General features: G+C 38.9%; 1 protein-coding gene across 2 annotated transcripts; it reads left to right on the top strand.

Moving 5' to 3' along the window:
- Positions 1 to 126: 126 nt before the first annotated feature.
- pigq (phosphatidylinositol glycan anchor biosynthesis, class Q) lies at positions 127 to 24,922 on the top strand. Of its 2 annotated transcripts, none has more exons than XM_061981423.1 (14): positions 127 to 241; positions 781 to 959; positions 4,189 to 4,378; positions 4,458 to 4,627; positions 6,440 to 6,636; positions 6,706 to 6,837; positions 6,904 to 7,024; positions 11,735 to 11,861; positions 11,936 to 12,089; positions 18,433 to 18,544; positions 20,183 to 20,263; positions 20,332 to 20,446; positions 22,293 to 22,354; positions 22,457 to 24,922. In XM_061981423.1, the coding sequence occupies exons 2-14, from the start codon at positions 801 to 803 to the stop codon at positions 22,622 to 22,624; spliced, it is 1,788 nt and encodes a 595-aa protein (XP_061837407.1). In that variant the 5' UTR covers positions 127 to 241; positions 781 to 800; the 3' UTR covers positions 22,625 to 24,922. The 2 variants fall into 2 exon arrangements, with proteins under 2 accessions (XP_061837407.1, XP_061837406.1); XM_061981422.1 differs by having other exon boundaries at positions 4,455 to 4,627.
- Positions 24,923 to 25,084: the final 162 nt, after the last annotated feature.

Genomic DNA, 25,084 nt, shown 5'->3' with positions numbered 1-25,084 from the left:
ACGTATTAATAAGAGCTATGACTTGGAACTACCCTTTTTTTGGAGAAGTTGTAAGAAAAAAAGGAAATATGTCAAATGCGTGATATTGTAACTGTATACATACAGGACATAAAATTAAACCATAAATTGACTTTTGTTTTCGGTCGGAACTTTTAATGTGTGGGACTGTCAACAAACAAAATGGCGGCATAGCGTATTGTATTTATGGATGGAAGGTGAAACTCCGTTAAGTCTCCAAAAGGTAAAACGTTGCTATTTTAAACATATATTTCACATTTTAAACTTATTATCGGGCGATATTTAATCAATATATTTGGACCGACAAACGTGGTACTTGGGTACAAGTTTGGGGCTGCGACAACATCGTCCAATGTAATAAAATTGCCTATTTAACTCTCATACCGTAAAAGTAAATACAGCAAAATAGTAATCTAGCTAGTTATGCATTTATCCACATTATTTATGTCACAGACCGAGCTTGTTTGCGCTTACTAACTATTGGAGATGAAATCAATCAAATGTGTGCCTAAGGGGCTTCAACCTTCATGGAGGACAAAAAGGAGTGCAGTGTTGATGTTTGTACATGCTCATGATGATGTTTGCACATAATAATCATCTTTATACGTGCACATAATTATGTTTGCACATAATAATGATCTTTATACGTGCACATAATATTATTTGCACATAATAATCCCCTCATCTGTCTTGTTGCCCAGACACCCCCATGGATGTTCATTTTATGCTGGAGGGACTTTGCTTGTGTATTTCTTTGTGCAGGTTGCAGGTCATTACAAGCCATGGTGCTGAAAGTCTTCTTCCCACAATGCTGCAACCAGGCGGAAAGCGGGCTGCTGGTGGGCCGCTGGATCCCTGGCGATGGCCACGACTCGGCTGTGGTGTTGGCTGTCATCCACTACCCGTTCATCCCCAGCCAGGTCAAACAGTACATCCAGCAGGTATTGGGTTGGCGATGACGGTTATGAAGATGTTTTCGTTTCGGGGTGCCCAAACTTCTTCCACTGAGGGCCACAGACTACTAAATCAAAGGATGCGGGGGCCATTTCAATAGTTTTCACCTTCAAAACCATTAATATGTATATATATATATATTTCAAATAACTAGGAAACGCAATATAAGTAGAACGTTTGTGTGAATGCTGAAGATCTAAAGCCGAATTGAAACACTAACAGTTAGCACACTGGCCAGATAGTGTCAAGTAACAAGAAATATGAGCAAAGAGGAGCTAAAAAAAGAAAACGAAAAAGGCTAGCATGCTAACAGTACTCTGCTAACATGCTAACAATTAGGGATGTCCCGATCCAGGTTTTTGCACTTCCGATCCGATACCGATGTTGTTTTTGCACTTCCGATCCGATACCGATACTGGCCAATACTGGCCTATCCAAGCATGTATTAAAGTTTAAAGTTATTTAGCCTACTTAGTTGTCAGAATCATGTTGAAAAGGGTTTTAGTACTCTTGATAACAACTAGCCAGCTGAATAAGGTGAGTTTGAATAATACACAATTGTTGGTAACAAGAAACTGACCTGTTTATTCAAGGATAAACACAAAATAGACAAAATTATACATGACAAACAGAAATGGCATCATTGAACTAGGGCTGGGCGATATGGCCTTTTTTAAATATTGCGATATTTTAAGGCCATGTCACGATACACCATATATATCTCAATATTTTGCCTTAGCCTTAAATGAACACTTGATGCATATAATCACAGCAGTATGATGATTCTATGTGTCTACATTAAAACATTCTTGTTCATACTGCATTAATATATGCTCATTTTAAACTTTCATGCAGAGAAGGAAATCACAACTAAAAAAATCACTATTTTTTTCATACAGTGTTGATCTGGAAATGTTTGCTTCGGCATTTTGATGGTATGGACGTGTGGCACCGAATGGAGATAAGCGTCTCGACCGACGTTACAATATTTGAACAATGATGACGAAAACTGTTTTCTCTGTCGTGTCCGTGTGTCGAAAATTGTTATGCGCTTATTTTTTTATTTGATTTTGTGCGTGGCATAGATTTGCCGTGCGCAGAGGACGCTTGAGCAGTGCGCAATTGCACAGGCGCGCACCTAAGAGGGAACGTTGCTCGCACGGCTGCGCTAGCATCACAGCTAACGTTAGCCATGCTGCTACCTCTCTGCTGGGAGAGGGCGTATACGTATGTGACGTATGACGTGACAGTATGTGACGTGTGTAAGAAGGTGCGCTTGCTGTCTGTGAGAGGGAGACACAGGAAAGAGTGAGAAGAGCCTGTCGTGTAATGCCAGCAGATAAAAGCAACTGGGTGATAATGCACAGACCTGTGGATGTGTTGAAGGTGTGCTGGAAAATGTGGAATGGAAATTAGGGAGCAGCAGAAAAGTGGAATGTATTATTTAAATCGGTGCGCTGGAAAACACGGACCGGAGAGTTTTTTTTAAACTGGATCTGGATCGGCATTTTCCCATGCCTTGCCGATACGCATTTTTTGGCAAATATCGGCGGCCGATCCGATCCAAATATCGGATCGGGACTTCCCTACTAACAATATCATATTACTTATATAGCCCTTAATCAAAAATGTCTCAAATACCATGCTTACAGTTAGCATTTGTGTAATACCAAAATGTATGACACTAAGGAGAATACCTATTGGGAAAAAAAAAAAAAAAAAAGCTAGCATTTTATTGTTAGCATGTTAAAATGTGAACTGTAACATCCGTCAAGCCCCAAAATGTATTACTCTAAGGTGTGTACCTTAAAAAGTTGATTAAAATGCTAGCATGCATCAATTATCATCATATGACTAAGGTGTATACCTACAAAATTAGCTAAAAAAAAGGTTAGCATACTAACATTAACACGCTAACAGTTAGCATTAGTGAAATATCAACATATATGACACAAAGGCGTACACCCACTAAATTATCTAAAAAAAGATAGCATGCTGCTTACTGTTGCATGCGTCAAGTACAAAAATATATTACTCTGAGATGTATACCTGAACATTTTTATTAAAATGCTAGCTCGCTAACCTTAGCATGCATCAACTACCATCATATGACTAAGGTGTATACCTACAAAATTTGCTAAAAAAAAGGTTATCATACCAACATTAACACGCTAACAGTTAGCATTAGTGAAATACCAACATATATGACACAAAGGCGTACACCCACTAAATTATCTAAAATTAAAAAAAGATAGCATGCTAATTTTAGCATGATAAAATGCGAACTGTAACATGCGTAAAGTACCAAAATATATTACTCTGAGATGTGTACCTGAAAAATTTGATTAAAAAGCTAGAATGCTAACCTTAGCATGCATCAATTACCATCCTATGACTAAGGTGTATACCTACAAAATTAGCTAAAAAAGGGTTAGCATACTAACATTAACATGCTAACAGTTAGCATTAGTGAAATACCAACATGTATGACACAAAGGCGTACACCCACTAAATTATCTAAAAAAAAAAAGATAACATGTTAAAATGCTAACTGTAACTTGTGTCATGCCCCAAAATGTATTACTCTGAGGTGTGTACCTGAAAAATGTGATTAAAATGCTAGCATGCATCAATTACCATCACATGCCTAACGTTTATACCTACCAAATTAGCTAAAAAAAAAAAAAAAGGTTAGCATACTAACATTAACATGCTAACAGTTAGCAGTAGTGAAATACCAACATATATGACACAAAGGCGTACACCCACTAAATTATCTATTAAAAAAAAAGATAGCATGCTAAAATGTTAACTGTTACATGTGTCAAGTACCAAAATATATTATTCTGAGGTGTGTACCTGAAAAGTTGTTTGACATGCTTAGAATGCTAACGTTAGCATGCTTCAAGTACCATAATATGATTAAGATGTTTGCCTACAAAATTTGCTAAAAAAAAGAAGTTAACATGCTAATAAATATCATTTGTCACATAACTAAAAAAATTGATGCTGAGGTGTAAAATAGGCGAAAAAGCTAGCATGCTAATATTACAATGCTAACAATTGTGCCGCAGGCCGTTAAAAAAAAGTTGCCAGCCGCAAATGGTCCCCAGGCCGCGCTTTGGACACCCCTGATTTAGTTAACGTTGTCACTGTGTGTGCTTATTAAAAATAACGATCCTCCATTTTGTTCCTTTCTGTGTGTTCCTCTCCCAGATGGAGGCCAAGAGCAAGGTTGAGCTGTCTGTGCTGGGCTCTTGGAGCTTGCCCAAGGATGGAGAGCAGGAGGGCATGGAGAGCTTCCTGAGGGACCTGAGCACCATGTTCCCTCAGCAACGCTGGCTTCAGATCAGGCGGCAGATGGGGAAGACGGGCTTCACCTGCCAGCTCCTCAACCGCCATCTCAGTACGACACATTTCTCTAATCAACAGTTTGGAAGTAGGAACCTCCTCACCAGCACAACAACCTGTTTCTTCATCAGCAGCTCAACAGAAGGCAAGTCAGGGGGATGTGAAGAATGGGAAAGAGGAGGAGGAGGAGGAGAAGGTGATCTTTGTCCACTACGAGCAGAGAAAGGTGATGGAGTCGCAGCTTCATCCCATCCAGAACGGCCTCGCTGGGACGCAAAGAGAACCTCCGTCCGAGCTGAGACAAGTACAAGCAAAATAGAAATACACTTTGTTTTTGCCTCATGGGTGAAGAATGCACTGCCGACTTGTTAATACCTGATAAGTTTGAAAGAGATGATGCAGTATTATCTGCTCACAGATGCTACCTGGTGGTTGTTTGAGCACACTGCAGCTGGTCCTGAATAGTTCTCCCCCTAATGCTTCAGTCACACGCAGGATTTTCACAGTAATGCGGCAAAAATACAACCTTACCTACAGTGTGTGTGTGTGTGTGTGTGTGTGTGTGTGTGTGTGTGTGTGTGTGTGTGTGTGTGTGTGTGTGTGTGTGTGTGTGTACATCAAATCAAATCAAATCAAATCAACTTTATTTATAGAGCACATTTAAAATTTACCACAGGGGTAGCCAAAGTGCTGTACAATGAGCAGGTTAAAAGATAAAACGAGTACCGAGCAAACACAACACAACACAAACAGAACACGATAAAAAATAAATAATTAAAATAGAATTAATAAAAACATAAAAACAGGATCACAGCAGGTGTATTATGGGGCGCCATTGCAGGATGGATATCACTCAGTGTTAAAAGCCATGGAATAAAAGTATGTTTTTAAGAGAGATTTAAAAACAGGAAGAGAGGAGGCTTGTCTAACACTCAGGGGTAGGTCGTTCCAGAGCTTGGGAGCAGCAACGGCGAAAGCTCTGTCACCTCTAAGCTTCAGCCTTGTGTCAGGGACCGTCAACAGCAGCTGATCGGCTGATCTTAAGGATCGGGTGGGGCAGTAAGGCTGAAGGAGGTCGGAGAGATAGGTTGGCGCGAGGTTGTGTAGACATTTAAAAACAAATAAAAGGAGTTTAAAATGTATTCGGTAACGCACAGGGAGCCAGTGAAGGGACGCTAAAATAGGGGTGATGTGCTCACGTCTGCGGGTCTGTGTTAGCAGACGAGCAGCAGAGTTCTGCACGAGCTGCAGGCGGGCGAGGGAGGCCTGGCTAATGCCAACATACAGGGCATTACAATAATCAAGACGAGTCGAGATAAAAGCGTGGATTAATTTCTCAAGATCATGTCTTGATAGAAGCGGTTTCACTTTCGCTATTTGGCGTAATTGATAAAAGCTTTTTTGAACGACGCTGCTGATTTGTTTTTCGAATTTAAAATCTGAGTCAAACTTTACCCCCAGGTTTGTGACAGAGTCGCTGAGATACGGGGTCAGAGTGCCGAGGTCAACGGGGGAGGGAGAGCGACTTGGACCGAACAACATAACTTCTGTTTTATCTTCATTTAGGCTCAGGAAGTTAGCTGAAAGCCAGACTTTGATGTCGTGCAGGCAGTCAATAAGACGTTGAACCGTGTTATTTTGTGCCATGGGAAAATAAATCTGGCAATCATCGGCATAAAAATGAAATGCAATACTGTACTTCCTAAAAATAGAACCAAGGGGGAGAAGGTAAAGCGCAAATAAAATTGGGGCAAGGATTGAGCCCTGGGGGACCCCATGTGGTAAAGGAGCTGTGGACGACATAAAACATCAATCAATCAATCAATCAAAGATCCCACATATGTATATTCATGTGTATATATATATATATATATATATATATATGTGTATGTATATATATATATATATATATATATATATATATATATATATATATAAAATAAAAAAATAATATTTTTTATTTTTTTTATTTTTTTATTTTTTTTATTTCTTGTGCGGCCCGGTACCGGTCCGCAGCCCGGTGGTTGGGGACCACTGCTATAGTGTGCAATCTACTCATGAAAGTCTCAATCAATCAATCAATCCACGCTGCATGATGATGGCCGTCCCTCCTCAGGTGTTCCACACGGTGGCCCACAGCCAGCCGCTCTTCTTCCTGGACAAATACGACGACGGGCCCCTGAAGTCCACACACTGGCAGACTCAAGGCCGCGAGGGCAGCATCATCGTGGAGCTGCTCAAGCGGGCGTCGGTGCCGCTCTGCGTGCTCCTCGTCTGGCTCCTGTCTGTGTGGACGTGGATGTGCGACATGCGGTGAGAACCACCATAGGGCGCCCTGCTGAACGTGACGTCGGTGCTAACTCGCACGCTTGTCCCCACCAGCGTCTTGCGTCTTTACCCGCTGCGCTTCCTGTCCAGCAAGCTGTCCACCTGCATCCAGCTGGGCTACAGGAGCCAACACCTAAAGACACTCAGCTCGCCCAAATCAGCCGTGGATCACACACACTTCATGAGGTTTGCTCCTATTCTTCTCCTGCTTGACATCTTAGCTCACATGCTGATTGTGTGTGATTTGTGCAGGAAAGCCAACATTTTTGTGTCCTTCCTGGTGGACGTGGCTCTGGGCATGATGCTGGTGTCCTGGCTGTACAGAGACCAGCACATTAGCATGCTGGCCAACACGCTGGTGCCCGCTGCTGATGTAAGGCTAACCTTTGAACGCTACTGCAGTGTGTTTTATTTTGTTGTTCTATTCCAGGGGTGTCCAAACGTTTTCTAGTGAGAGCCACATGAATGAAAATTGAAGGACTTGGGAGCCACTTTGATACATTTTGTACAAAACCCAAAACCAGTGAAGTTGGCACGTTGTGTAAATGGTAAATAAAAACAAAATATAATGATTTGGAAATCCTTTTTCAACGTATATTCAATTGAATTGACTGCAAAGACAAGATATTTAATGTTCCAACTGAGAAATGTAATTTTTTTTTTTTAAATAATCATTAGCTTAGAATTTAATGGCAACAAAAAGTTGGCCGAGGGGCATTTTTACCACTGTGTTACATGGCTTTTCCTTTTAACAACACTCAGTAAACGTTTGATAACTGAGGAGACTAATTTTTGAAGCTTTTCAGGTGGAATTATTTCCCATTCTTGCTTAATGTACAGCTTAAGTTGTTCAACAGTCCGGGATCTCCTTTGTGGTATTTTAGGCTTCATAATGTGCCACACATTTTCAATGGGAGACAGGTCTGGACTACAGGCAGGCCAGTCTAGTACCCGCACTCTTTTACTATGAAGCCACGCTGTTGTAACACATGCAGAATGAGGCTTGGCATTTTCTTGCTGAAATAAGCAGGGGCGTCCATGAAAAAGACCTTGCTTGGATGGCAACATATGTTGCTCCAAAACCTGTATGTACCTTTCAGCATTAATGGTGCCTTCACAGATGTGCAAGTTACCCATGTCTTGGGCAATAATACACCCCCATACCATCACAGATGCTGGCTTTTGAACTTACGCCTAGAACAATCCGACTGGTTCTTTTCCTCTTTGCCCGGAGGACACGACGTCCACAGTTTCCAAAAACAATTTGAAATGTGGACTCATCAGACCATAGAACACTTTTCCACTTTGCATCAGTCCATCTTAGATGAGCTCGGGCCCGGCGTTTCTGGGTGTTGTTGATAAATGGCTTTCGCTTTGCAAAGTAGAGTTTTAACTTGCACTTACAGGTGTGGCGACAAACTGTAGTTACTGACAGTGGTTTTCTGAAGTGTTACGTGCAGTGATTTCTCCGGATTCTCTGAACCTTTTGATGACATTACAGACCGTAGATGGTGAAATCCCTAAATTCCTTGCAATAGCTCGTTGAAAAATGTTGTTCTTAAACTGTTGGACAATTTGCTCATGCATTTGTTCACAAAGTGGTGACCCTCGCCCCATCCTTGTTTGTGACTGACTGAGCATTTCGTGGAAGCTGCTTTTATACCCAATCATGGCACCCGCCGGTTCCCAATTAGCCTGTTCACCTGTGGGATGTTCCAAATAAGTGTTTGATGAGCATTCCTCAACTTTCTCAGTCTTTTTTGCCATTTGCGCAAGCTGTTTTGAAACATGTTGCAGGCATCAAATTCCAAATGAGCTAATATTTGCAAAAAAAACAAAGTTTACCAGTTCGAACGTTAAGTATCTTGTTTTTGCAGTCTATTCAATTAAATTGAAGTTGAAAAGGATTTGCAAATCATTGTATTCTGTTTTTATTTACCATTTACACAATGTGCCAACTTCACTGGTTTTGGGTTTTGTACATTAAAGATAGTAAAACTAATACAATATAGGTCAATCAAGATATGCTGAACTATCTAAACACAACATTCATATCTCAGCTTTGTGTTATCGCCAACAACGCACATTCTACATATTTGTGGCCAAAATAAGATTTTTCAAGCATAAAAATGGCTGAATGAGGTAAACATATAAATACTACAGTAGTATTAACCACTAGACTAGACCACAACAATCAGACATTGTTGTTCAGTATCTTGGCCACTGATTGGCCCAGTCTTAGACAGCATTACTAACATTAGCATGCTAACTTTTTAGCCAATTTCGCAGCCAAACGCCTCAGACTCATATAACTGGGTACTTGACACATGCTAAATGTTAGCATCCATCCATCCATTTTCTACCACTTGTCCCCTTTGGGGTTGCGGGTTATGTTAACTTTTTTAGCCGGATAACTCAGAGTCATATGACTTGATACTTGATACTTACTAACTGTTAGCAGGCTAATGTTAGAATGCTAACTTTTTTTTTTTTACTCAATTTTACAGCCGGACACTTTAGAGTCGTATGACTTGATACTTGACACATGCTAACTGTCAGTATGCTAACGTTAGAATGCTAACTTTTTTGGGCCAGTTTTGCTGCCAGACACATGAGAGTCATATAACTGGGTACTTGACATATGCTAAACTTTTTTAGCTGGATAACTTGAGTCATATTTCTTGATACTTGATACATACTAGCTGTTAGCATGCTAATGTTAGAATGCTAACTTTTTTTTGTGTGTCAATTTTGCAGCCGGACACCTCAGAGTCGTATGACTTGATACTTGACACATGCTAACTGTCAGTATGCTAACATTAGAATGCTAACTTTTTTGGGCCAGTTTTGCTGCCAAACACATGAGAGTCATATAACTGGGTACTTGACATATGCTAAATTTTTTTAGCCGGATAACTTGAGTCATATTTCTTGATACTTGATGCATACTAGCTGTTAGCATGCTAATGTTAGAATGCTAACTTTTTTTTGTGTCAATTTTGCAGCCGGACACCTCAGAGTCACATGACTTGATACTTGATACATGCTAACGTTAGAATGCAAACTTTTTATGCCAGTTTTGCTGCCAGACACATGAGAGTCATATAACTGGGTACTTGAAATATGTTAACTGTTAGCATGTTAACTTTTTTAGCCGGATAACTCGGAGTCATATGACTTGATGCTTGATACATACTAACTGTTAGCATGCTAATGTTAGAATGCTAACTTTTTGTTTTTTTAGCCAATTCTGCAACCGGACACCTCAGTCACATGACTTGATACTTGATACATGCTAACTGTCAGCCAATTCTGCAGCCGTACACCTCAGTCACATGACTTGATACTTGATACATGCTAACTGTCAGCATGCTAACGTTAGAATTCTAACCTTTTTTTTGCCAGTTTTGCTGCCAAATGCCTCAGACTCATATAAGTGGGTACCTAATACATACTAACAGTTAGCAAGCTAACGTTAGAATGCTAACTTTTTTTTTTTAGCCAATTTTGCAGCCGGACACCTCAGAGTCGTATGACTTGATACTTGACACATGCTAACTGTCAGTATGCTAACGTTAGAATGCTAACTTTTTTTGGCCAGTTTTGCTGCCAGACACATGAGAGTCATATAACTGGGTACTTGACATATGCTAAACTTTTTTAGCCGGATAACTCAGAGTCATATGACTTGATACTTGATACATACTAACTGTTAGCATGCTAATGTTAGAATGCTAACTTTTGTTTTTGGTCAATTTTGCAGCCGGACACCTCAGAGTCACATGACTTGATACTTGATACATGCTAACTTTTTTTTTTAACCAATTTTGTAGCCGGACACCTCAGAGTCATACGACTTGATACATGACGCATGCTAACGTTAGAATGCTAACCTTTTTTTGCCAGTTTTGTTGCCAGACATCCCAGAGTCGTATAACTTGATACTTGACACATGCTAACTGTCAGCATGCTAACGTTAGAATACTAACTTTTTTTTTGCCAATTTTGCAGCCAGACACCCAGAGTCATATAACTAGGTACTTGGCACATGGTAACTGTTAGCATGTTAACTTTTTTAGCCAATTATGCAGCCAGACACCTCAGAGTCATATGACATGATAGTTTATACATGTTAACATTTTTTTTTGTTTTTTTTTTGCCAATTTTGCAGCCGGACACCTTAGAGAGAGTCATATGACTTGATACTTGACACAAACTAACTGTCAACATGCTAACGTTGGAATGCTAACCTTTTTTTTAGCCAATTTTGTAGCCACACACCTCAGAGTAATATAACTTGATACTTGACACATGGTAACTGTTAGCATGTTAACTTTTTTAGCCAATTATGCAGCCAGACACCTCAGAGTAATATGAATTGATATTTGACACATGCTAACTGTTAGCATGCTAAATTTTTGTTAGACAATTTTGCAGCCGGATACCTCAGAGTCGTATAACTGAGTACTAGACACAACTGTTAGAATGTAAACTTTTTTAGCCACTTTTACAGCCAAACGGCTCAGAGTCATATAACTTGATACTTGACACATGCTAACGTTTGCATTCTAGCATGCAAACTTCTTTAACCAGTTTTACAGCCAAACTCCTCAGAGTCATATTACTTGACACATAACCCATATTAACTGTCAGCAGTGAACATGCAGAGTGGCTCACCGGATAGAGCGGCCGCTTGAAAAATGTGAAGATTCCTGGTTGTATTCCAGCTTCTGCCATCCTAGTCACTGCCGTTGTGCTTTTGGTCAAGACTCTTCACCCACCTTGCTCCCAGTGCCACCCAGACTGGTTTAAACCAGCTTAGCACCAAGATCCACTGTATGGGTTTCTCATTGCAAAGTGCTTTTTTGTAAAGCGCTATATGATTATCATTCTTTTCATTTCATGGCATGTTAACTACAGCATACTTGTAGCACACATTCTAACTTTTTTAGCCAATTTTACAGTTTTAAATGTTAGCATGCTAATGTTAGCGTTGACATTCAGCTTGCGCATTTCAGCGGCTTGCACATTTGAGCACTTTGCACACCCTTGTTTTATTCAAAGCACTGTGATGTTTTTGTAGCATGTTGCTAAGGAGCTGGAGGAGCTGCTGCAATGGCTGATGGGAGCTCCAGCGGGGCTGAAGATGAACCGGGCCCTGGACCAGGTGCTGGGCCGCTTCTTCCTCTATCACATCCACCTGTGGATCAGTAAGTGGACGCACACGCTTTTTTTTGTAGTTACCTTCACGCAGTAAACATGGCCTTTACCACGCCACCTCCAGGTTACATCCACCTGATGTCTCCCTTCATGGAGGCCATCTTGTGGTACGGCGGCCTGTCAGCCTGCCTCGGCTTGACCTTTGCCCTCTCGCTGCTCTCGGACATGGTGGCCCTGCTCACCTTCCACATCTACTGCTTCTACGTCTACGGAGCCAGGTGACATTTTCTTTCTTTTTTTCACCATCATGTCTCTCTGGGACCACTTGACATAATACATTAATTCCTCCTTTAGTTCTGGGTCTGACTGTGGTAAATTATTTTAATAATAGAATAATGTTAATAATAGAAAAAGTTGCAAAGTTGCCTCTGATAACAAAGGAGCTCTCTAAAGCTGGCATTGCTCAAACAAATAATCAAAATCAATGTTGTTATGAACATTATTGACCTATTCAAGGCTCCAATTACTTCAATATTCCACTTTGAAATATTTTGGGAGAAAATATTGTATATTTTGTGTTTGCTATATAAAGAAACATAGTTTTATTTGGCAAAAAGGGCATAAAAACATAAAAAGGAAGTAAACAACAGGTTAGAATAACAAATTGCATATTTTTTTGAGGACCATATGAACCTCTTTGGATTAAAACATAAAAAAAATTATGTTGAAATGTTGAAAGTTGAAAAAAAAAACTATGACTTTTAAGACTTATTGTAACACTTTTATGAGTGGGGTCCTTTTGGATCCCCAAAAATTTGAGTAGGATTTTTTTTTTTACTGTCATTGGTCAAACAATAATAATGAAATAAGACTGAATCCCTGCAACCCGACCTCGAAAAAGCTAGATGGATGGATGTATAAAATCAATGTTGTTATGAATTATTGGCCTATTTAAAGCTCCAATTACTTCACATCAAATATTACACTTTGAAATATTATTTGGGGAAAATATTGCATATTTTGTGTTTGCCTTATAAATAACAGTTTCGTTTGACAAAAAGAGCATAAAACAAACAAAAAATAATAAAAACTTATAATCGACGTACGGATCTGAAATGGATCTAGAAATGTTGAAAGTTTTTTTTTTAAAAGTATGACTTTTATGACTTATTTTAACACTTTTTGAGTGAGGTGTTTTTGGATCCCCAATAATTTTAGTAGGATTATTTTTAAACTGTCATTGGTCAAACAACAACAATAATAATGAAATAAAACCACATCTCGGGTGAAGCTGGACAAAGTGGCTGGGGAGAGGGAAGTCTGGGCTTCTCTGCTTAGGCTGCTGCCCCCGCGACCCGACCGTAGATATCGCAATAAGGTGGATGGATCGATAAAACCAATGTTATGAATTATAGACCTATTTAAGGCTAATTACTTCACATCAAATATTACACTTTGACATATTTTTTGGGGGAAATATTGCATATTTTGTGTTTGCCATACAACAACTACGTTTTGTTTGACAAAGAGGGAATAAAACAAACAAAAAAAACATAAAAAATAATAAAAACTTATAATTGACAGATGGATCTGAAATTGATCTAGAAGTGTTGAAAGTTTAAAAAAAAAAAAATAATTCCTTTTATGACTTATTTTAACACTTTTATGAGTGAGGTTCTTTTAGATCCCCAATCATTTTAGTAGGATTTTTTTTAAACAGTCATTGGTCAAACAATAATAATGAAAAAAAAACGAATCCTGGGAGGTGCTGGACAAAGTAGCTGGGGAAAGAGAAGTCTGGGCTTCTCTGCTTAGGCTGCTGCCCCCACGACCCCACCGCAGATAAGCGGGAAAAGGTGGATGGATCGATGAAACCAATGTTATGAATTATTGACCTATGTAAGGATAATTACTTCACATCAAATATTCCACTTTGAATTATTTCTGGGGAAAATATTGTACAGTATATTTTGTGGGTTTCCCATATAAAAACAAAGTTTTATTTGACAAAAATGTATGACTTCTTTTTAACCCTTATGAGTGGGGCCCTTTTGGATCCCCAAGGATTTTAGTGGGATTAGTCCACTGTGATTTTTTCTGGGGGACATATTGCATATTTTGTGTTGTTTTACCATTAAAAAAACGTTTTCTTTTTTTTTTAACTTAAAAGGCATAAAACATGGAAAAAAACAACAACTTTATATTGACACAGCATATTTAAAGCTGAAAAAAAGGCTAAATTAAGTGAAATGATCAATACTACAGTAGTATTGGCCACTAGACGAGACCAAACCAATCAGAGCGCGCTGTTCAATATCGTGTCAACTGATTGGCTCAACCATAGGTGACATAGCTATGAGCTGCGTTACAGTAAATGGCCTGCAGGGAGCAGGCTTTTCTCAACTTCTCATCCATGGCTATTTATACTAGTACATAGCTCAGTGGTTCTTAACCTTGTTGGAGGTACCGAACCCCACCAGTATCATATGCGCATTCATCACCGAACCCTTTTTAGTGAAAAATAAAATGTTTTTTTTCTCAAATTCAAGACAAGGTTATGTTTTTTTTTACTGGTGCACAAAATTAACCGTGTATGAACATCATCTTGTTCAAAGAACAAAATCAACACAGTGCATGAACTCACAACAAATTACACACCTGCAAATCAGATGGAAAATTAGAGAGAACATTGTTTAGGGGTATCCATAATACGGCGATAGGGAGAAGTTTTTATTTACACGATGAGTCGGGGGTGTCTTGACCTCCGCGGCAGAGGCTCCGCCGAACCCCTGAGGCCGACTCACCGAACCCTTAGGGTTCGATGGAACCCAGGTTAAGAACCACTGACATAGATTAATGATGCCGTAGAACGCTAATGAAAAGGGCCAAATCCAGAAAACCTTCATTTTATTGTATTGTTTTTATTTATACTCTGCAGCATCGCGTGGACATCGGGGGCAGTACCTCTGGATTGGCAGACCGGGGTGGTGGTTCCTCTCTTTAAAAAGGGGAACCGGAGGGTGTGTTCTAACTATCGTGGGATCACACTCCTCAGCCTTCCCGGTAAGGTCTATTCAGGTGTACTGGAGAGGAGGCTACGCCGGATAGTCGAACCTCGGATTCAGGAGGAACAGTGTGGTTTTCGTCCTGGTCGTGGAACTGTGGACCAGCTCTATACTCTCGGCAGGGTCCTTGAGGGTGCATGGGAGTTTGCCCAACCAGTCTACATGTGCTTTGTGGACTTGGAGAAGGCATTCGACCGTGTCCCTCGGGAAGTCCTGTGGGGAGTGCTCAGAGAGTATGGGGTTTCGGACTGTCTGATTGTGGCGGTCCGCTCCCTGTATGATCAGTGTCAGAGCTTGGTTCGCATTGCCGGCAGTAAGTCGGACATGTTTCCGGTGAGGGTTGGACTCCGCCAAGGCTGCCCTTTGTCACCGATTCTGTTCATAACTTTTATGGACAGAATTTCTAGGCGCAGTCAAGGCGTTGAGGGGATCCGGTTTGGTGGCTGCAGGATTAGGTCTCTGCTTTTTGCAGATGATTTGGTCCTGATGGCTTCATCTGGCCAGGATCTTCAGCTCTCACTGGATCGGTTCGCAGCTGAGTGTGAAGCGACTGGGATGAGAATCAGCACCTCCAAGTCCGAGTCCATGGTTCTCGCCCGGAAAAGGGTGGAGTGCCATCTCCGGGTTGGGGAGGAGATCTTGCCCCAAGTGGAGGAGTTCAAGTACCTCGGAGTCTTGTTCACGAGTGAGGGAAGAGTGGATCGTGAGATCGACAGGCGGATCGGTGCGGCGTCTTCAGTAATGCGGACGCTGTATCGATCCGTTGTGGTGAAGAAGGAGCTGAGCCGGAAGGCAAAGCTCTCAATTTACCGGTCGATCTACGTTCCCATCCTCACCTATGGTCATGAGCTTTGGGTTATGACCGAAAGGACAAGATCACGGGTACAAGCGGCCGAAATGAGTTTCCTCCGCCGGGTGGCGGGGCTCTCCCTTAGAGATAGGGTGAGAAGCTCTGTCATCCGGGGGGAGCTCAAAGTAAAGCCGCTGCTCCTCCGCATCGAGAGGAGTCAGATGAGGTGGTTCGGTCATCTGGTCAGGATGCCACCTGAGCGCCTCCCTAAGGAGGTGTTTAGGGCATGTCCGACCGGTAGGAGGCCACGGGGAAGACCCAGGACACGTTGGGAAGACTATGTCTCCCGGCTGGCCTGGGAACGCCTCGGGATCCCCCGGGAGGAGCTGGACGAAGTGGCTGGGGAGAGGGAAGTCTGGGCTTCCCTGCTTAGGCTGCTGCCCCCGCGACCCGACCTCGGATAAGCGGAAGAAGATGGATGGATGGATGGTTTGTAGTTTAATACATTTTAAATAAATACAAATGAATGAATAAAAAAATAATGAATTAATTGGTTAAAAGAAGGAAAGAGAGTCCATCCATCCATCCATTTTCTACCGCTTATTCCCCATTTTAAAATAGTGTGTTGCCTTCAAAGTGAACCACGTGCCCCTCAGGACCGTTCTTGATTGTAGTTCTGCTCGGTCCTGCTGGTACCAGCTGGAATAATGAGTGCTTCCAGTCGAACGTGAGTCGTAATGTGGGAGGAGATGGACTGAATAATGCATTCAGACTAAAGATAGCGCCCTGGCTTGTGGTGCATAATTAAATATTCGCCACATTCTCACTTTAGTCCATTTGAACGCTTGGATTGATGATAAAGGAAGCTTTGTCACGTTTATTTCAAGTTGAAATCAACTGAAAACAAGGGCTGTCAAAACAATTTAACTTGTGCGATTAATCACGAAAAATGATCGCATTAGCGCATATTAATCGCTCTATTTATTTTGAGCCTATCTGCTGCTTTAGCTTAACTGTGGATGGTTACCTGAAAGGTGGAGCAGGTTGTTAAATGGGCAAAAATCAGGTAAATGCAAACTTTTTCCACTGAGGGCCACACTCTGGAAAAATGAAAGCACGCGACGGCCATTTTGTTACTTTTCAATCTCAAAACCAATACAATATATCGATTTTTTTTTAACCTTCAAGTATAGTGGACACAAGCTTGCACAGACGCAATAAAAGAACGGAATAGAGCATTTAGAATATTAAAAAGAACACATCATTTTCAAGATATGATCCAGTATAAAAGGGACCAAGCTAAAGTAAGGTACGTTATTAAAAAGACGAAAAAAGACTATTGGAGAAAATTTTGTGAATCACTAAATAGAACTACTGTGATGAGGTGGCGACTTGTCCAGGGTGTACCCCGCCTTCCACCCGAATGCAGCTGAGATAGGCTCCAGCACCCCCCGCAACCCTAAAAGGGACAAGCGGTAGAAAATAGATGGATGGATGGGCCCTCTCATGTTTGGTCCCGGGGATCCAGAAGGGTCTCAGTCATTAAAATGTGGAAAATAAATTATTTTTTATTATTCAACACTTAAATCTCGAGATCAACTTAAAGTCTATTTGTCGATATAAAGGGAAAATGTTTTTTATGCTGTATGACCTTTTTGTCAAAAAAAACTTTGTTTTGTTTTATATCGCAAACACACAAAATATGCAATATTCACCCCCAAACTAAATTCAAAGTGGAATATTTGATGTGAAATAATTGGAGCCTTGCATAGGGCAATAATTCATGACAAGATTGATTCATTATTCATGATTCATTATTGTTTTTGTAAAATAACAGTCAATAATTGATAACATTGATTTTGATTCATTATTATTTTTTGAGCAATGACAGCTTTAAAGTGTGTTTGTGTAATCAAAAACTCCAAAATGACATTACTACAATATGTAGTACAAAAGATGCACATTTTACAGTCATTTATTTATTTATTTATTATTATTTTTTTTACAGTCATTTATGACGCTATAACAGGCTAATGTTAGCATATGCTAGCTAAAACATCAAAAAACTTATCATAACATGTTTTCTCTAGTTGGAAGTGGAATTCTTGTAGGCTAAAATGAGAACATTTCTACTGACACACATGATATAATAGTTATTTTCTTACTTTGTAAGTAAACATTGAAGAGTTATGAAGGCATGTCCCTTTTTGCAGCATGTAGTTTGAGTGTGGTCATGTGACTGCCAGGCTCCATTTGATTGGTGAAATGGAGTCATGTGACACAAGTCTCTCTAATGGGCCATATGAATTTGTCTTTGCATGGAGTAATCAATATATTATTAATAAATAAACGTGTCATAAATGTAGCGATTGGAATGCAACTCAATGTAACAAATTAAAAGCAGTGTTTCTTCTTCAGAAAATACTCAAATAAACAAAAAGAATGTTGCATTAAAACTAATCTGAGTACAAACTTAAGTAAATGTAGCATGTTACTACCCAGCTCAGTGGATGAAATTCTAACAATAAAATGGTATTTGTGTCAAAATATTGGTGTCTTTTTTTAAAGGTGATTTAAGTTAAGCATGCAAGTAATGTACTGCAATTAATCGCAATTCATCAAAATACAAAAGTTTAATTGATCTGATGGGAAAAAAGTCGTCGTTTGACAGCATTACTAAAAAAAACTCTGAATTTTAGGAGTATTTTTTGAAAGCTTTGTAGATTTGTGTAAATGTTGAAAACTAAAAAAGAAATGCGATGACAGAATCTACTGCCTGAAGATCTACGGACTGTCCTCCCTGTGGAGGCTCTTCAGAGGGAAGAAGTGGAACGTCCTGAGGCAGAGAGTGGATTCCTGCTCCTACGACATGGACCAGGTGACGCAAACACACACATAATAAACACTGCGGGTGTCCAAATCCAATATTGATATCGGATATTGGTGATATGTGTTTGCATGTAAAATATGTGATATCATGTGCAATACCAGCAGTCCTGCAGAGTGTTTACTTGTACAAAGATGGACAGCTGGTTACATCTAAATGTCCTCCAATAAACACAAAATCTCTTGTATTTTACTAAAGTCATTTACAAAAGACAACATGCTAGGCTATAGACTAGTAGGAGCTAGCAGCTACACAACAGTCAAGCACACAATAACACACAAGCTAGACAAACGTAATAACCATGGAACAATATTGCAGTGTAAAACAGCACATTTGTCAATATAAACAAATATTAAATAATTATAGTCACATATTACTTACACAGGGCAGAATTATTAGAAAGTATCCAGTAACAAACGTGTCCGCATCATTCAGCTTACTGCGTCATGAGCTTAACTTCATGATTTATTGTGGCCACTGTTGCTTAATAAGCACAATATCTATAGTATTAACACATTATAGGGCGCAACAAAAAACAACACACCGTAAACTATACACTACTGCCATCTACTGTCTTGGACTTGCAACTGTAAATGCAACTTAATGTCATACTTGCGAAGGACAATATGATGATAGTCAAACAAGATGTAACAACTGGACAGCAGTTACTATAATCAGGTCATTTTAAAATGTTGCAATAAAAATAGATTTTATTCCCAAAAACAATCAATATTTATTAAAACACACAAATCAACTGAAAATGGGTACCACTGACTACCGGTATCCATTCCAAGGTAATGGGAATTGGTACCGTATCGGTTCAAATGTGAACGTACACACCCTTTCTCCAAGGCAGAAGCATATTAGAAAGTATCCAGTAACAAACGTGTCCGCATCCTTCAACTTACTGCGTCGTTGAGCGTAACCTCATGAATTATTGTGACCACTAGGTGTCACCAACAATCCATTACTACCTCAAAAGCATGACTCTGTGGTTGGGTGAGTGTTTTTCATACCTAGCATTGTTCTCTAAATAATTTCACTCGATCAAGGCTTTTTTTTTTAACATTCCACACGACAAACTATGATTGGCTCAAGGCTTCAAGGCTCCAATATAAAGAAATCAAACAATGTACTAATATGATCCAATTCAAGAAATTCTTCAAACTTAAAGTGTTTACAAAGTACAAAGAAGAAGAACCATGATAAACATTCTGAATTTATTTCATCCATCCATAAATTTTCTAGATAATCTTATTTATCTCACCATATGAAATATAACTTACTTCACTAATCATTATTTATTTATTTTTAATGTTATTAGTTGTAGAGTATACTGTGAATAAATTGAGTAACAGGAGGTGAACAAAAGTTTTAACAACTGCTATGTCAAGGAAAAGGGGTAGGATTAGATAAGCTCTGGTTCTTCCTACTCCTTTTCGAACATGTTGAATAGAGAAACTGGAAATTGTGATGTTTCATGTTGTATGCATGCATGTTTGAAATAAACACAAACTCAACTCAACTCAATATCGGTATTGTATGGGAAGTGAAAAGTTTGTACGGTGACACACTAATAAACATTATTATTATCATTATTATTAAGACATTTCCTGTTTGCCACTGCAGCTGTTCATTGGAACATTGCTGTTCACGATTCTGCTCTTCCTGTTGCCCACCACCGCGCTCTACTACCTGGTCTTCACTCTGGTAACACACTCATCATGATCCTCTTGGGTACATGTGTGTAATGTTTATAATGCGTGTGTGTCGCACAGTTGCGTCTGGTGATTGTGTTGTTCCAGGGCGTCATCCACCTCAGCGTCGACTTCATCAACTCCTTTCCTCTCTTCGCCATCGGGCTGCGCGTGTGTCGGCCGTACCGACTCGCAGGTAAGCTGACGTCCGCACGCTTTTTAAATAGCCTTGTCATCCAGTTGAGAAGTTAGACCAGGGGTGTACAAAGTTATTTTTCCCACCGAGGGCCGCACACTGAAAATTTAAAGCAAGCAGCGTCCATTCTGATATTTTTCATGTTCAAACCAATACAATAAATAGATTTTTTTTAGCCTTCAGGTCTCCCCTCAAGTTTGGTCGCGGGAGTCATAAAAATTGTAAAAATAAATCCTATATGATTTTTTATTATTATTATTCAACAATTAAATCTGTAGATCACTTTCAGGTCTATCTGTCGATATAATGTTTATGTTTTAAGCTCTTTTTGTCAAAGAAAACTTTTTTTAATGGCAAAAACATAAAATATTCAATATTTTCCTTTCAAAAAATGTTAACGTGTAATATTTGATGTGAAGTCATTGGAGCCGTAAATATGTCAATAATTCATAACAACAATGATTTTGATTAATTTTTATTTTTTGAGCAATGACATTTTAAAAAAAAAATAAATAAAATAAAATTATTGAAGATATAAACTCGTAAAAGTGTTACAAATAACTCACTTTTTTCACACTTTTAACACTTAAATCTCTAGATTAACTTCAGATCTGTCCGTCAATTATACGTTTTTAGTATTTTTTAGTGTTTTTTTTTTTATTTGTTTGTTTTATGCCCATTTTGTCAAAGAAAACTTTGTTTTTTGCATGTCAAACACAAAAAATATGGAATATTTTCCCCAAAACATTTTTTAAGTGCAATATTTGATGTGAAGTAATCAGAGTTTGAAATAGGTCAATAATTCATGACAACATTGATCATTCATTATTATTTTTTGAGCAAAATTCCACTAAAATTCTTAGGGATCCAAAAAGGCCCCACTCATAAAAGTGATAAAAATAAGTCATACTTCTTTTTTTTACTTTCAACCCTTAAATCTCCAGATCAACTTCAGATCTATCCATCGAGTTTACATTTTTGTATTATTTTTTCATGTTTTTAAATTGCCTTTATGTAAATGTAAACTTTGTTTTTTATGGCACACACAAAAAATACATTTGAATATATTTTCCCAAAAACAATTTCAAAGTGGAATATTTGATGTGAAGTAATTGAAGTTTTAAATGGGTCAATAATTCATAACAACATAGATTTTAATTCATTATTTATTTATTTTTTAGCAAAATTCCACAAAACTTCTTGGGAATCCAAAAGTGATAAAAATAAGTCATACTTCTTTTTTTTTTTACTTTCTACCCTTAAATCTCCAGATCAACTTCAGATCTGTCCAGTTGTTATTATTGTTTTGTGTTTTTTTTTAATGTGTTTTATTCCCTTTATGTCAAAGTAAACTCTTGTTTTTTTTAGGGCAAACACAAAAAATATATTTTTATATATTTTCCCAAAAACTATTTCAAAGTGGAATTTTTGATGCGAAGTAATTGCAGCCTTGAAAAGGTCAATAATTCATAACCACATTGATTTTGATTCATTATTATTTTTTGAACAATGACAGTTTTAAAGGAAAAACTATCTGCATGACAGCTTTAAAGTCAACATTGCAACTTTTTCTCATTACATCTCACCTGTTTGCTTTTTCATTCCACTTTCTTTTTTTTTTTTTGATGTTATTTTTAGAACGTAGCGCTGGCCGTTAAAAAATAGCTGTACACCACTGAATTAACATGACGCTGTAATAAAAATAAAGGATTTAATAATAATAATAATAATACCTGGAATTTATATAGCGCTTTTCTAAGTACCCAAAGTCGCTTTACATGTAGATTTGTTTTCTTTGGAGTATTAATGTCATCTGTTTTTCTGACTGGCGCCACCTGCTGGTCAGAGGGTGTTAGGTTCCGAGTGCTGAGTGACGAGCCAGGCACCGCTCTTCACCTTCTGATGGAGGTGAATGTTCACATGTTCTTCTTCTCTCCAGTACACTTCTTTTTTTGACAATGCATTGGATCACCTTGCATGTCTTATTCTTTATGTTCATGAATTCCTCAGATTAATCCTCTGAAGAGCAGCACGGTGGTCCAGACGTACCGCACGCCCACCTACAGCTGCTACCCCAAAGACTCGTGGGCCGCGCTGGTCAAGAAGCTCTTCGTCGGGGAGCTCATCTACCCGTGGACGCACGAGAGCACCCAGGCCGATAAAAGGAAAGCTGACTGAGAGGATGATGCAGGGGCTGGAGGCCGGTGGCCATGCTGGAGAGGAGGAAAAGGAAGAGGTGAATAATTAATGAAATGGAAACAGATGGACGCCTGCAGAGAGGAAATGGAAAAACAAAAGTGAAAGCAGCGTGAGGAACGCCGCAGTCGATGGCGACAAGGGATCAAACGTTTGTGTGACTTCACAAGCGCTCAGTTGTAAGCAAGTATTCACATGCTGCTTCGGTGAAACGAAGACCTTTATTTTGAAATATTTCATGACGCAGATCGTTGTCGTCTTGTGCGTTTGAAGGAAACCTTACAAGTACGGGACCAATCATGTGAGCGGTTTGCTCGCTCCTCACAGAACCAGCATTGCATTCCACTAATGGACCTTGTCTTTCTCCAAAGTCAAGTACAACCACACACTGGAATATTTAGTCTTTGAAACCTGACTAAAACCTCTTTTCTAATCATGTGATGTTATTTATCTACATAAATACCACTTATTTTATTGATTATCTTTCAACTTAAGATGTTTTAGTTACTTATAAGATTAATTTGCTGTTTATGTAAAGAAATCAGTCATACAAATACTGTTTTATCTCAGATTTTAGGTCAGTTTTAAGCAATGAGCTAATGTTAGTCAACTACAAGCTAATTTGTGATTTTATATATATTTATATATATACGTATGTAGTATTTTTAATAAAAGTCTTAACACTAGTTTAGAACAGGGGTGTCCAAACGTTTGCTACTGAGGGCCAAACACTGAAAAAATTTAAAAAAACATGTGGCGGCCATTTTGATATTTTTCATTTTCAAAACCAATACAATATATAGATTTTTTTTGTCCCGAGGACCCAAAAGAGTCTCAGTCAGTCATCCATCCATCCATTTTTTAACACTTGTCCCTTTCCAGGTCGTGGGGGTCTCAGTCATAAAAATGTTAAAAATAAGATATATAGTATTTTTTTATTTTTATTACTCAAGGCTTAAGTCTCTAAATCAATTTTAAATCATGCTGTTGATACAGTTTAAAGTAAGAAAAAAAATGCCCTTTTTGTCAAAGAAGACCGTTTTTTATGGCAAAAACACAAACTATGCAATATTTCTCCCAAAATTTGTTAAGGTGGAATATTTGATGTGAAGTAATTGGAGCTAAAATAGGTTAGTAATTCAGAACAACATTGATTTTAATGCATTAGCTGAGATAGGCTCCAGCACCCGGAAAGGGACAAGCGGTAGAAAATGGATAGATGGATGGATGGATGGATTATTTTTTGATCAATGACAGTTTAAAAAAAAATCCCACTTAAATTGTTGGAGATCCAAAAGGGTGTCACTCATAAAAGTGTTAAAGGATAAGTCATAGATTCTTTTTATAACAACATTTAAATCCCTAGATCAATTTCAGATCTATCTGTCGATAAGTTAGTTTTTATAATTTTTTCTATGGTTTTGTTTGTTTTATGCCCTTTTTGTCAAAGAAAACCCTGTTTTTTTTCATGGTAATAACACAAAATATGCAATATTTTCCCCAGAATTTTTTTTAAAGTGGAATATTTGATGTGAAGTAATTGAATAGGTCAATAATTCATAACAACTTGGGACGGCGTGGCGCAGTGGAAGAATGGCCGTGCGCGACCCGAGGGTCCCTGATTCAATCCCCACCTAGTACCAACCTTGTCATGTCCGTTGTGTCCTGAGCAAGACACTTCACCCTTGCTCCTGATGGGTGCTGGTTAGCGCCTTGCATGGCAGCTCCCTCCATCAGTGTGTGAATGTGTGTGTGAATGGGTAAATGTGGAAGTAGTGTCAAAGCGCTTTGAGTACCTTGAAGGTAGAAAAGCGCTATACAAGTACAACCCATTTATCATTTATCATTTAACAACGTTGATTTTGATTCGTTAGGTTTTGAGCACTGACAGTTTAAAAAAAGAAAAAAACAGCGTGCATTGCAACTTTTTCTTGTTACATTTCACCTATTTTCTTTTTTTCCAATTTTTTTTTTCCTGTTTTTTATGTTGTTGGGTTTTTTTTGTAACAGTATTTTTATAATGTGCCGCGGGCCGTTGAAAAGTTAACTGCGGGCCGCAAATGGCCCCCGGGCCGCACCTTGGACACCTCTGGTTTAAACCAAATGATGACAAGCTTTTCTATGGTAATAATTTATGAGTGTGTGTGTGTCCTTTGTCATGAGCCAGATCATTTGAAGTATTAATATGGACCAGCTGTTAGATTTTAAAATACTCATATTGTTGATTTATGTGATGCTCTCAGGTTGAGCTTTGCCAGGAAATAAAACTCATACATAACATTAATGTCTTCTCGTGTTGTTAATCAGTAATATTTTTTCACCAGGGTTGTGTGTGGGGAAATTGCCTACTTTAAATAATTGGTGTCATTTATGCTTGAGGGAGTGTCATAATCACCCATTGTCACAAAGAAAGCGATGAAACTGTCCTATTTTTAAACACGA

This window comes from Nerophis lumbriciformis, linkage group LG24, assembly GCF_033978685.3.
Source record: "Nerophis lumbriciformis linkage group LG24, RoL_Nlum_v2.1, whole genome shotgun sequence".
In the NCBI taxonomy this organism is placed as follows: Eukaryota; Metazoa; Chordata; class Actinopteri; order Syngnathiformes; family Syngnathidae; genus Nerophis; species Nerophis lumbriciformis.
Note: the sequence above shows the minus strand (reverse complement) of the source record. Positions and strands in the feature narration are given on the sequence as shown.